This window comes from Triticum dicoccoides, chromosome 2B, assembly GCF_002162155.2.
Source record: "Triticum dicoccoides isolate Atlit2015 ecotype Zavitan chromosome 2B, WEW_v2.0, whole genome shotgun sequence".
NCBI classification, from domain to species: Eukaryota; Viridiplantae; Streptophyta; class Magnoliopsida; order Poales; family Poaceae; genus Triticum; species Triticum dicoccoides.
The window spans coordinates 349,169,992-349,184,489 of NC_041383.1; the positions used below are offsets into that span (position 1 = coordinate 349,169,992).

The window sequence follows — 14,498 nt, forward strand, 5'->3', positions numbered from 1 at the left end:
CCATTACCCTTGAGGTCCTCTGCATCCCCGTGGCGTGGCTTGGATTGCACATGCTATCCCATGGAATGCAAGGCTGATCTTGATGTCCATGACCCGCTTAAGTAAGTTGTGGCCATTGAAGGCAAGTGCCTCAAATTGTTAGCCATCGATTACTTATAGGGGCAAGCCAGAGATAATTAATTTACAAGAAGTAAACTAAAAACCATCATGGTTTTGTAATAAGAATGCAAAAATTTGACTCAAGTGTATAACTTGAAAATGCTCAACCTCAATTGTGGGAACATAAATACATTGAAGACATACAGATCTCACAGTAATAGAGATAGTCTACACATGGGCGGTAGATCCAACTCATCACCTTGTGTCTTCCTAATATAATGAGGGAGATGTTATTGTCAAAATTTTACAAGTTTGTTGTGCGGGAGAAATCAATCTCGACCGCTGTGACATGTTCATGAAGAATGGCAATGTGGTAAACACATAGAACATATCATCTCCGGTGAAAAACCGGTAATTTATTTATATTGCAGATTGCGTAATATAAATACATCTTAATGTTGCAAAATTAATAGATTTCAAGGTGGCTCGAAATCATTAGTGTCTCAAATTGCTAAGGATGACACCTTAAATTTTGCATATGTATTTGCAAGAAATAAAAAAACTCAATTGCAAATAGATGTATTATTCTCGACATGTGTTTAACATGAAAATAGATACATCATAGAAATATTCCGGAATACTGCGTACTCAACAGAGAAACAGTACTGCAGAGGTACTGAATTTATCTTTGCAAGAGATTAAAAATCTCTATTGCAAATGGACGTAATTAATCTCAACACGTGATAAACGTGAAAATGTATTACATCAACTTAAGATCTGGAATACATCTCGGTACTCAACAGAAAAACACTACTAATATAGTGAATAATAATGATATTGCAAACTTGATGTTCAAGTGAAACACTTGAATTGTATAGATCTCAAATTAAAATGAGAAGATCTTGTATCAAGTTGCAAGATAATTCAGCGAGGTGAATTAATAATTTGCGAGAGAAAACTAATCTCAATTGCTATGAGATTGTTTTGCGAGAGAAAAAACTTTTTTTTCTCAATCGCTATGAGATTGTTTTGCGAGAGAAAAAGACTTTTTTTCTCAATCGCAAATCAATATTGTTATGCGAGAAAATTTAATCTTCAATCGCAAAACAATGTTGTTGACCCGATAAAACATGTTCCCGGAAGCTAAATTAGCAAACAAATTGAACATGTCAAGCATTAACGGCCATGTATCTCTGGAATTTTAAATTCAACAGAAATAATTTAAATGCAGATCTGGCCTAAACATGACAAATGCTAATGAATAGCAATAGTAGTCAGAGCAAGCTTCAGTTTACGCTAAAGCTTTCGAGTTTCAGATGCAAAATCTCCCTAGAAACTGGTTTTGGTTGATTCTGCAAATCGTGAAACACTAGGGACCTTATCAAAACATGGCAAAGGATAAGGTTCCCTATCCTCCATCTCTCCCGAGCTGTTCCTGAAAGGGATTTCTCCCACAACCGCTACTGGGACAACGCCCGCACGGCCGCCATGGCGCGCTCCCGTCGTCTGCCGTCGGGGCTGCCTCTGCCGGGCTAGGGATCGCGCCGCCTCGCTGCGACGTATGGCATTGCCTGATGCCCCAGGCCGGACAAGGCCATCTCCACCGCGCCGAAGGGCCACCGCTGACAGACACCGCTGCTCCACCGTTCACGCAGCGGGAACCGCTCCGCGCCGAGGCGGGAGTTGCCCGGAGCCGGCAGCCGCTGAGGGCGCCGTTTCCGCAGGGAGCAGCGGCGCCAGCGAGGACGACGTCCGCCGCCCACCGCTTGGAGACGAGCCAGAGGGCGCTCTGGGGTCGTGGTCGCCTGGAGTCGGCGACGGCAGGAAGCAGCACTGCGTGTCTGCGGCGTTGTCTGGCCGCTGCCTCGGGCTGGCAGCCGCGCCAGTGAGGGAAGATCGCTGTCGGCCGCTTCCGGGTGGGTCGCGTCGCTCAGCCGCTGGTGCGCCGCAAGGAGCACCACCACGCCGGGAGGCCGCGGTCGCGAGTGCCGGCGCACCGCAAGGATGCAAGCCGTGCGACACCGCGGGCATGGCCAACACCGCGGCAAGCGCGAACGCGAGCGTTGTGGAGGTTCGCCTAGGACCGGCGACCGCGAGTGCGACGACAACATCGTGGTGGTGGAGATGGGAGGGCAGCCTCAATGGCCACCACCGCGAGGATGAAGATGGCGTCGCAGTTTGCCGTAGTGACACCGGCTTTGGGCTCACCTTGCTGTGCAGAGGGGTCGCCGACTTGCCGCTAATTGTTCTCTGTGCTGATAACGTGTTTCGAGTAGGACGAGAGACAACGAGAATGATTCAAGTGTCACTTATTCAATTGACAATCACAGTATATATACAAGGAAACAGACGCGAACGAAGAGATGCGTCCGTTAACAGGGGCGCGAGAATGGGTCGCGACGGTTGCAGAAACAACCGCACGAGGTATTACATAGGGAGGATTATCCCTTTAATTAAGAGAATTAATTAAATCCTAACGACAGCGAAGGCGCTCGAGTACCCAGCCAGACGTGTTGTGGGCTGTCTGCCTTTCTGGCGTGTTTGTGCTGCTTTAAGCCAACTCTTGCTTAGGCGTTGTTGTATGTCTTTGCCTGGTTTTCATCAATAAACTGTGCAACCCCTTTTTTTCCTCCTCCTTTTTAGCACTGTCTTATGCGGTGCACTCCTCCAAATTCATTTATAATACCTCTTTCTGATCAATGAATTTGACACGTCTTACGCGGTGCATTCCTCTTTCTGATCAATGAATTTGACACGTCTTACGCGGTGCATTCCTCTCCTGCCATGCCAACATTCAGAAAAAGGAAAAAAAAACAACTCCACAAACTCCCGTGAGCACGACTTCAACATTGATTCTCTCAAAACTAACTGTGGGAGCTTCTTCAGCACGCACTAGCTATCTCAAGTGTTTGACCAAACGTTTGACCAAACAATCCATTGGTAAAAAAAATCAGGCCAAAATATTTAGATACTGGAGGGTTGATGGGAGCTCCTGTGCTATTCCTCAAACTCTGGTAATTCATCGAAGTAGGGTAGAAGATGTATATTCAATGCCACTCCCCGAACTTCGGTAATTTGTTCGAGGGCAAACCTTGGTTGATAGATACCGTTGATGAGGAGAACCACAAGTTTTGGAGCTAAGTATTAATCCAAGATACTGGGGGGTTATGGGAGCTAATAGTGTATATCTTTATTTGACCGTGGGGCGGCGGGCAACTTGAACCTACCTTGGGGCGACTGGGAGTTTTCTATATTTTTTTGAAAGAAAAATGAGAGTTTTCTTTCTGAGTTTACTGTGCTCAATTCATACCCGTTTGAAATCAAACGATACTCAATAAAAACACACCGTTTGATATCCTATACAGAACAACAAATCAATGTGAAAATTGAAAACTAGCATGATGGTGTAACTGGGTATGAATAGTAACAAAGAATTCAAATGATCTGTAACCGCTCAGAAAGAACAAATTTTCAGATACAACGATGGTATCACGGAGCAAAACCTAAAAGGCTACATAGGCCGGGAATCAAAACGATGTTATCACAAAGCAAAAGCTATGAGCTCGTGTTGTTGCCATCAGATGGCCATTTTGAGTGGTGATGGGCAGGCCAAATGAGTGTGCATTTTATAATAAAAGTCTCACAAACAGACAAGCACGGCATGAATCAAAATGAACCTTCACAACGGAAATAAGATTCTCACAGCATTTAGATAGAACAGCTCATTGTGCATAACGAAATTATATAGCTAAACAGAACCAAATACTAGATATATAACTGGTTCAAAACAAGGGAGACAGCTCGATGGACATGCCATCAGATGGTCCGTACTGATTTCTTTCGAAGTAGAAAGCGGCACAACTCATTTAAGAGGGATGAACCGGGAAGAGTGTGTGGCACCGATACCGGGCCTACCGTGCTTCACTGGCTTGTAGGAGATAGAGAACTCTGCAAGGTAATGGCCAATCATCTCAGGCTTAATCTCAACCTGGTTGAAGGTCTTGCCATTGTAGACACCGATAAGGCTGCCAATCATCTCAGGGACAATGATCATGTTGCGGAGATGTGTCCTCACTGGCTCAGGCTTCTCACCAGCAGGAGCATCCTTTTTCTGTTGAAGACCAACAAAACAGATTGTCAGGTAACTACATGTTGGCAAAATAAAAAGCTATAGACTAAGCTAGTTTTCCATCCTTAACTAACACTTTCATCCAGCCTCCCCCTCCGTTTTTGCTTTTGCTGTTTTTTACTGGTTTTTGTCAAAAACCAACACTACTTAAAAAAAACATCTACTTATCAAATAAAATCATGTTTCAAGGTAAGCCAATAAATATCTACTTACAGAAAATATAAGGTTCCATCTTATATTTACTTCAATTTGACAACCCCAACTCTTCCATTCAGTTGGTCAGCTTCTAATTTATGAAATAAAATCATGTTTCCTTTAGTAAGTGAATAACTACTGATCCAATTGGAAGCTAAAATACATTTTCAGTGTGCAATTGCATTAAGAAAACAAATGGTAAATATATGTTCCCCTCTGCAACGCACAGGCAATTATATAGTATTGCATAGAAATGCAGCTATAATACAGTGAGACTTGCAACATTACCATGGAAAGAATGAGAAAAGAGCATATTCTCCTTTTTTATGTTAGCAGCTCAGAAGCATGTTATTTAAGTATAATAGCCAGCGTTGCTAGTTATGAATGCACCACTGAAGTTCATATGGTAGAACAAAAGTAGTCAGCTCACATAGTCTGAACTAATTTCAAACTCAGATTATGTGAAGATGGAAAGATCAAAGGGTCTTTTACATTTGTGTCCCTAACTCGAACCCACTAATCGGATTTGCCCCTAGTTTCGAAGCATGCTCAAATTTGCCCCTCTGCCGTTATGTGCCATTACAGAAATGCCCTTCCGTGCCGTTTCCGTCTGGTCAAAGGGCTTTGACCGTTTTCCTAACGTTTAATGGACATTTTTGCCCCTCAATGCACATGCCACTTACAGGTGGGGCCTACCCCGGGAAAAATAACTCTCTTTCTCTCATCCCCTCTCTGACTTACACATCGGATCTAAATCCTGAGAGCGCGTGAGATCTTCTGCCGGCGACGCCGTTGCTAGCCACCGCGGCCGGAGTCCAAATCGAGCAGCACGAGCATGTCCATGAGCTTTGGCGGGCGCCTCTCCTTCATCCTGCGCAGTGGATCTGGCCTGGGGCTGCCCGTAGACGACGCCCGGGACGTCGAACTCCGCCATGGCCATTGCTCTTCCCGTCCTAAATTCGGCCGCTCTAAGCCATTCTTGACCTACCCGACCCCTGTTCCGTCGTCAAGGAAAGCAGGTGCCCCTACTCCGCTCTTCCCCCGCCCGATTCCGTGCCCGGAGCACCCTGACAGAATCCGGCCGCCATGACCAACCTTGGTTGGCTCGGTCGTGCACGCGCCCATCTACACCCTGCCGCTCCTAGTGAGCTTGGCGCGTCTCGCGCAACTTGCGTGCCTCGCGCAGTAGGCGCCGTCCTCCCACGATCGTCCTCCCCTACGGCGAGCCGCCGGCGAGCGCAGGCGCTCACGGCCGGGAACGCATGGACCGGGGGTGTTTACCCTCATAGTGGGTCCAGTCAGGAGGAGATGGATGAGAGAGATTTTTTTTTTGTTTTTTCCTGGGTAGGTCCCACCGGTAAGTGACTGACACACGGGAGGGCTGAGTTGGGCTAGTTTTCCTTTTATTTTTTTAGAGGGGGTCCCGCATGTAAGTGTCACATGGATTCAAGGGCAAATTGTCCAACTAACGTCCAGAAAACGGTCAAAGCCCTTTGACCGGACAGTAACGGAGCGGAAGGGCATTTCTATAAGTGCACATAACGGCGAAGGGGCATTTTTGAGCAGGCTTTCGAATTAGGGGTATATCTGATTAGGTGGTTCGAGTTAGGGACAGAAATGCAAATGGCCCAAGATCAAATGCATAGCACCATAAACGCTTACACAACAACATACAGCATAGTGAGGAAACCTGACCTTGCGACAGAAAAACACCACATTTTATCTTTACTCTTACAAAGATCTGAGTTGGTGGCAATCCATTCACCAAGTTAATAGAAGTTGACACATTTCTCAACCATTCTATGGAGACAAGAGTTTATAGTTTTAGACAACCCAGGACCTATGATGGCACAAGTGTTTAAACTTGCAGACGAAAACAAAAATCATTGATAGCAACGCACAAGCATTTAGCCAATAGATCCTAAAGATTGTTGCAACAGACATAAGAGGCACCTGAATTAACAGCATGTGCTCGAGTAACTAAATGTCTATTTCCCACTACCAATCAGCACATGCCCGTAAGATTAACCTTCTAATAAGAGAAAAGAATGATAACAAGGTAGTAGACTAGGAGTAACTTAAGTTATATCAGTCAGAATGTTCATAAAACGGAAACAAAGAAAAAGGACTGGGCAACTCACCGCCTTGCGCAGCTTCTTGACGAGCGCCATGGGCTTCCTCTTGAGACCCCTCTTGAACCTGCCCGAGCACGCAGCGATTCATCCACATCAGACGAAGGACAACAACCAACGAAACTCGAACGCGCGAGATGCATAGACAACAGGTACCTTCTGCGGGCGCGAGCGGGGAACATCTGGACAAGGTCGTCAGTGGACATGTCGAGGAGGGCATCGAGATCCACGCCACGGTAGCTGAACTTGCGGAACGTCCTCTTCTTCGGCTGCGCGCCCGCGGCCACCTCCGTGTCAACGTCGACGTCCGCCTGGGGACACGTAACATCGATCCACGTTACGAGAGCGACATGGACGGGTTAAGAGATGATGCATGGATTCGAACTCACCATGGTCGGGTCGGCTTCGAGCGGGTACGGAGCGGCGGCGGCGGCGGCGGCGGCGGCGAGGAATGGGAAGCTGCGGCTTCTAGGGTTCTGAAGAAGGTTTGTGAGTGGGAGCTTATATATATAGCTCGGCGTGGTGATTCATTTGGGCTAGGCTGGTAAATGTTTGGGGTTCACGCATCGCCCAAACATGGGCCGACAGCCCATTAGGCGGTGCGATTTGACCTGTTAGCCATTCTCGAGATCTTTTATGCTCGTCCTCGCCACTAGATGAGCGAGGGGGTTCTTGAATTTATACCTACTTCTTATGCCGCACCAAGAACTATCTATATTAGGTTGCCAAAATACAAGTGAATTAATTGTGATAACCACCTGGTATTTATGGTGGGAGAGACGCATGTTGGTTCATGAAGGGAAATCTCAAGAAGTGAATCAGATTTCGATGGGCATTCGTGCTATAACTGCAAACTATGTGAACTAGATGATACCTTGCGCGGTGCTGCAGGAACTGATTGCAATATAGTTTGGTGAAATTTGATTGTTTGAAAAATGAATATTTGAGTTATAAATATGAGGACTGGCCGAAGAAAATATATGATTTATTGTATATAATTATTGAGGTGGACCTTCCATGCATGGTGAGGTGGTCATTTTCCAAGGCATATAGTATGGGCACTCACCAACATACTGAGAAAATAGAAGATACCGCGGGCATTGTGGTAGGTATCCTTGATAAATATATATTCTGAGTTGAGAAACACACAAAAGTTTGCCACTACAGCAAAACGAAGGAAAGTTTAGCATGCATAGTTTAGTAGTTGCAACATGACATATATTCGTTTTAGTTAATTCTCAATATTTAAAGCAAAGGAATAAATCATCGGGAGTCAAAAGGGGTACTAATCTGCATACACAACTTTTTAATCATGAGAAAATATCTAATTATCTATGGTGGTTAAATTGATTAAGCTAATTATTATAATATGCTAAAGGATTGATAAATCACATCATAAAAAAGTATGTAGTTTTGATTGCGATCCCGTGGCAAGCTTGTATGGGAAGGAAGAATAGTTATTTGGGATAAATCTTACCATTTTAGGATAGGACATAGGGTTGTGTCATGTCAAAAAAAACGAGATATCTTTGTATCACTACATTATGGGATGTTAGGTCTCCAAAAAAATAACTAAATGGCATGCAAAAACAAAGATAGTTATAGGCTTTTATGAACATAATCAACAGTTAAGCAAAGTCTCACCTCTTGTCTTTCTTTCCATACCATTTTATTCTGCTGTAAAAAAAAGGAAACTATAGTCTTTGATCCCAAATAAAAATAACACATAGTGGGCACATCAATAAAGAAACAAACATCATGAAGGGTACACATAGAGATAGTTGATCAAGAGGTAAGCACGAATGAAATAAAATGAACTACAGTATATAATTCCAAGTGAAAAGAACACACGCTGGGCACATAAGTAAAGAAACGAATGTTGTTGGGAAACCAGAATGAGCTGATATCCACGTACACGTGACATTACCGTTAGATCATATAAGAGGTAACAGGATTATCTATAAATTATACTCCCTCCGTTCCAAATTACTCGTCGTGGTTTTAGTTCAAATTTAAATCGTCGTGGTTTTAGTTCAAATTTAAACTAAAACCACGATGAGTAATTTGGAACGAAGGGAGTACTTGTCAATAACCCTGCAGTAAGGTAGCAGGCATGACTTGATCACTGGGATCAGGGTAACTATAGAATATCATGGTTTGCGAAGAAAACAGTCTATACCATCAGACCAAATATATGTGTGCTAGTAATAGTGCAGACTTAATACCAAGTAGTAATACATAAGGAGCATTAGTTATTAAACAACATTCTTTGTTGCTAGCTTTTCTTGTGGGAAGCAAGAGAGATTGCTTTGGATTACGAAAATAGAAACACCTTCTATCTGGTAGTTGTTGCCTTCCTTGTGGACGCACCTGCAAGCATATGGGACAATGAAAATAAACTAAAACATGGGACAGATAAACAATCACTGGATGTACAACTCAAGACTTCCGAAGAGAGGTTTCACGCTACAGATCCAAACTGGGAAAAATTCTATAATGGAAAAGGTCTCATCCCACCAAAAAGATAAAGAAATTAAGGCAAGCAAATAAAATATTCACAAATTAGGGGAAGAGAGATGCATGGGCTGGAAAAGTTTACTGCTCCTCCCATGACCGCCAAGTAGAGCAGTATGGCAATAGTCCAGCCAGGAATTTGGAACCACCCAAATATAGGCCTAACCAGCGGCACACTCTGTTGACACAAACCTAATATGTGAGATTTAATAGTGAGAGGGGAGGAAGTAAGATTACCTGAGGAGATTAAGGTGGGGAAGAGGGAGAGTTGACAGGAAGCCAGTATTACATTGGCGATGTTATCGGGAGTCAGGGTATAGGCTTGCCGGTGGCGCCTTACATGGAGAATGTGTTTGCGGTGTCTGTCCGTGTAATAGTAGACGTCGTCATTACCAGTGAAGCTCATCTTATGGCTGCCGCCGCAGCCACTATTAGTAGAATTGGTAACCTGTAGATGAGTCACGAACCTAAATCTAGACAGGATGATATGGTTGTGGGCTGGTCATCTGCGTTCAGGAGGTGGAAGGCGAGCAGAAAATATAATGATGGAGGGGATGGGAGGGAAGGAGTCGTGAGTCATGAGTGTCAAACTGTAGTTGGTGGACAGAGAGTTGAGGCGATGAGAAGAAGGGTCGTGAAGGGGAAGAGGCGATGAGAAGAAGGGTCGTGGAGGGAAGGGGAAGCGTGTAATCTGCCAGATTATTCTGTCTATTCGGTTGGAAAAAGAATGTGTAATTATAACTAAACAACCGAGGTGTCACTATGATGATGTGGATAGCTTGCATGCTTAGATAAATAAGGTAGTGGGGGCGAACTTCTTAGGTATATAGGATGCCCACTCCCTTAGTGCGACTAGTAGAAAAGAAGGATGGAGCCGACCTTCTATAGGTTTTGTTCAACTAAATGTTGATGCTTTTTTTGACCATGATCTGCTCAGGGGCACGGCAGGTGCAGTGCTCAGAGATGACAAAGGAAACTTCATTGCTGGCGGAAATTGGAAGATCGATTGGTGTGCTGATGTACTAACAACAGAAGCGATGGCTCTTAGGTTTGGTTTAATTCTTGCACAAAAGGTGGGATGCAATCGTCTTATTATTAACTCTAATAATATGAAAGTCATTGACACAATGAAGAATGGAGGACGATCGGCGGGAGTTACGGCGGCAGTATTCGAGGATTGCTACTTCATGGCATGCGATTTTCCGTTGACTAGATTGGAACATTGTAATAGGGTAGCTAATAAGGTTGCTCATGAACTTGCTAGGCTAGCGAAAGCTTCTGTAACTAGAGATTGGTTTGAGGAGCCTATGGAGAATATTGTACCTCTTCTTATAGATGATGTAACTATCATTTCCAATTAATAAAGTGGATGTTTTCTTTCAAAAAAGAAATGCTAATCCTATCTGGGGCAAAATCTGGAAACTATATTGCCCGGCAGAGGTAAAAAAATTCATCTGGCGTACATTGCATGGAACTCTCCTATGTCGTGTTATGCTCACTAATAGACACATGAAAATTTTGCTCATCTGCCCATCATGCTCAAATGGGCCAGAAGACACAAAACACATCTTGTGTCTGTATCAGAAGGCGAAAGAGGTTTGGAACAAGTTAGGATTGTATGAGGTGATCAATAGAGCTTGTTGTGTCGATCGGGTGGGAGCGACAGTTCTTGAATTGTTACTACTTATGCTAGACCAAGAATTATTTGTATTGGGACTCCAGAACGCACGTGAATTGATCGCTATAACAACTTGGTATCTATGGTGGGATAGACGTAAACTGGTTCATGAAGGAAAGTCTCAAGATGCACATCAAACTTCGATGGGGGCTTGTGCCATAACAGCGAACTACGTTAATGCACACTCCCCTAACGCAACCAGTAAAACAAGGGGATGGAGCCGACCTCCTATGGTTTTTGTGAAACTAAATGTTGATGTTTCCTTTGATCACGATCTACTTAGGAGCACGACATGGGCTGTCCTCAGATATGACAAAGGGAGGTTCATTGTTGGCTGAAATTGAAGAATTGATTGGTGTGTTGATGTATTAACAGCAGAAACACTAGCTCTAAGGTTTGGCTTAATCCTTGCACAGAAGGCGGGTTGCAATCGCCTTATTGTCAACTCTGATAATATGGAAGTGATTGACACAATGAAAAATGGAGGACAATCAGCGGGTGCGGAAACGGTAGTGTTCGACGATTGCTATTTTATGGCATGTGATTTTTCTGTTACTAGGTTTGAACATTGTAATAGGGAAGCAAATAAGGTTGTTCATGAACTTGCTAGACTAGCGAAATTTTCCGAGACTAGGGATTGGTGTGAGAAGCCTATGGAGGATGATGATGTAACTCTTATTTCCAATTAATAAAGTGTGATGTTTATTTTTTTTAAAAGAAACTATAATCCTCCTTTTGTTTGTCTCAAAAGAAAAAAACTAGATGTTTTTTGCGGTAAAAAGTGGATTTTATTCCTTAATAATGGAATTACAGTCTACTGATACAATTTGAGCTACATTGGCACTCGGCGCAACCAACAATCAATGCTACCACCAGAATGACCAACATTAACTAGACTATGAGCAACTCTATTTCTTTCTAGAATAACTCTATTTTAATGACGCTTAATTTTCAATGAAGTAATCTGGTCATGGGAATTGGTTGTAATTTATTTCTATAGAATATGATTGTATGAACATGAATATTTGAAGCAATGATATATTGCATATGTTTGGTCACATCATAGGTGCACTAAGTTACCGGTATGGAGTTCGGAAAAAAATTGAAGCATGCGGAAAGAAAATCTCTACTATTAAATAGGAGTTGATAGCGTCGCCTCCACTTCGTTAAAAAACTTCTCACCGTTTTTTTCTATCTCACCAATTTATCTAAACCGATTTTTAGCCCATTGATCTTCTATAAATGTTTCTATTTCGTTCCCGGTCTCCTTCCCTCAATCATTTCCAAACCATCCCCAATTCCGAATTTTCTTTTCTAATCCGGCCATGATGACCCACAAGTATAGGGGATCAACCGTAGTCCTTTTGATAAGTAAGAGTGCCGAACCCAAGAAGGAATTGATAAGCGTTTTCAGCAAGGTAATCTCTGTGAGTGTTGTAAAATAGTAGTAAGAGATAGTTTGATAGCAAGATAATTTGTAGCAAGTAACAAGTAACAATCTCACAAACTACAACAAGGTGGTCCAATCCTTCTGTTGCAAAGAACAAGCCGGAAGTTCTTCTTATATTAAGCAAAGCGTTCTCGAGGACACATGGGAATTCTCATCGAGTCACGTTCATCATGCTTAGTTGATTCGCGTTCACTACTTTGATTTTATATGTGGGTGGACCATTGCTAGGGTGTTGTTCTTACTTCAACAAACAACCCACTCATGATTACCCCCTCTCGCAAGCATCGGCAACTATGAAAGAAGAATTAACATAAATCTAACCATAACATGAAACATATCGATCCAAATCAGCCCCTTACGGAATAGCGCATAAACTAGGGTTTAAGCGTTTGTCATTCTCGCAACCCATCATCTACTTACTACTCCCCAATGCCTTCACCTAGGCCCAAACATGATTAACTGTCATGTAGTCGATGTTCACATGACTCCACTAGAGATAGAACAACATACATATCATCAAAATATTGAACGAATATCAACTTCACATGATTACTTATAACAAGACTTCTCTCATGTCCTCAAGAACAAACAAAACTGCTCACAAATAATATTCATGTTCATGGTCAGAGGAGGAGAATGTATGGTTAAGGATATGAACATATGATCTTCCACCAAATAAACCAACTAGCATCAACTACAGAATGTAATCAACACTAATAGCAACCCACAGGTACCAATCTGAGGTTTTGGGACACAGATTGAATATAAGAGATGAACCAGGGTTTGAGATGAGATGGTGTTGATGAAGATGTTGATGGAGATGAGTCCTCCCTTGATGAGAGAAATGTTGGTGATGATGATGGCTTCGATTTCCCCCTCCCGGAGGGTAGTATCCCGGTGAAATTGTTGTGCTGGAGAGGGAAAGTGCTACTGCCCAGGTTCCGCCTCGAGATGGTGGCGCTTCATCCAGAAAGTCTTCTTATATTTCTTTCTAGGGCGAACGGCCTCATATAGCAAAAGGAGGGCACCGAAAGGCATCTGTGGGCCCCACAAGGGGCAGGGCGCGCCCAAGGGGTAGGGCACACCTTGATGCTTTGTGGGCCCATGGTGAGTCTTCTTTGGTACTTTTTCCTTCCAGTATTTTTTATATATTTAAAAATAATTCTCGGTAAAAAGTTTAGGTCATTTGGAGCTCCAAAGAATAGCTATCTCTATTGTAGCTCTTTTAGGTCCAGAATTCCTGCTGCCAGCAATCTCCCTCTTCATATAAATCTTGCATATTAAGAGAGAAAAGGCACTGAAATTGCATCATAAAGTGAAATTGAAGGAAATATGCCCTAGAGGCAATAATAAAGTTGTTATTTTATATTTCCTTATTCATGATAAATGTTTATTATTCATGCTAGAATTGTATTAACCGGAAACTTGATACATGTGTGAATACATAGACAAAACACCATGTCCCTAGTATGCCTCTACTAGACTAGCTCGTTGATCAAACATGGTTAAGTTTCCTAGCCATGGACATGAGTTATCATTTGATAAATGGGATCGCATCATTAGTGGAATGATGTGATGGATGTAACACCCCGGATGTAACTTTCCATATTTGTAACTCCAACTCTTGCCATTTTCGGCCATGTGTTATGATATTCCCTCCGTGGTTGGTTTTTGTCTTTTGTTTTGCATTTTGTTCATGTCATGCATCTCATATCATGTCATCATGTGCATCTCATTTGCATACGTGTTCGTCTCATGCATCCGAGCATTTTCCCCGTTGTTCGTTTTGCAATCCGACACTCCCACATGCACCGACGCACCCCTCTTGTCTCTTTTCGTGAGTGGGTGTTAAACATTCTTGGAATGGAGCGAGGCTTGCCAAGTGGCCTTGGTATAGCACCGGTAGACCGCCTATCAAGTTTCGTGCCATTTGGAGGTCGTTTGATACTCCAACGGTTAACCGGGTATCCGCAAAGGTCTCTTTTGGGTTGCAGCCCAACACCCCTCCAAAACAGCCCAATAACCCATCTAAGTCACTTTCATGCTCTCAGTCGTTTGATCACGATTGTGTGGGCAAAAACTACACTTCATTTGGAGTCTCCTAGCTCCCTCTACCTATAAATATGTGCCCCTCCCCTAAATTTTCGGGCGAAACCCTAGACGAAGTCATCCCGTCGCCACCGGACATGTCCGGCCGCCGCCGGACGAATCCCGCCACCGCCCCCGTCCAACCACAGCGTGACACGTGGCCCCGGCGACCGCGCGCCGCCGCCGGCCTACCAGGCCCGCGAGGGGCCCCCG

At 43.6% G+C, this 14,498-nt stretch overlaps 1 protein-coding gene across 1 annotated transcript; it reads right to left on the reverse strand.

The window, feature by feature from the left end:
* Positions 1 to 3,761: 3,761 nt before the first annotated feature.
* On the reverse strand, positions 3,762 to 7,028 carry LOC119363678 (40S ribosomal protein S15). Its single transcript, XM_037629042.1, has 4 exons — positions 6,945 to 7,028; positions 6,712 to 6,866; positions 6,565 to 6,622; positions 3,762 to 4,210 (listed from the first exon to the last, which is right to left on the reverse strand). The coding sequence occupies exons 1-4, from the start codon at positions 6,945 to 6,947 to the stop codon at positions 3,962 to 3,964; spliced, it is 465 nt and encodes a 154-aa protein (XP_037484939.1). The 5' UTR covers positions 6,948 to 7,028; the 3' UTR covers positions 3,762 to 3,961.
* Positions 7,029 to 14,498: the final 7,470 nt, after the last annotated feature.

Excerpts from the sequence above, each read along its gene's own strand:
- LOC119363678 (XM_037629042.1), bottom strand. Across the intron at positions 6,623-6,711 it reads CCCGCTCGCGCCCGCAGAAG|GTTCAAGAGGGGTCTCAAGA; the intron begins GTACCTGTTGTC and ends GTGCTCGGGCAG. Across the intron at positions 4,211-6,564 it reads TCAAGAAGCTGCGCAAGGCG|AAAAAGGATGCTCCTGCTGG; the intron begins GTGAGTTGCCCA and ends GGTCTTCAACAG.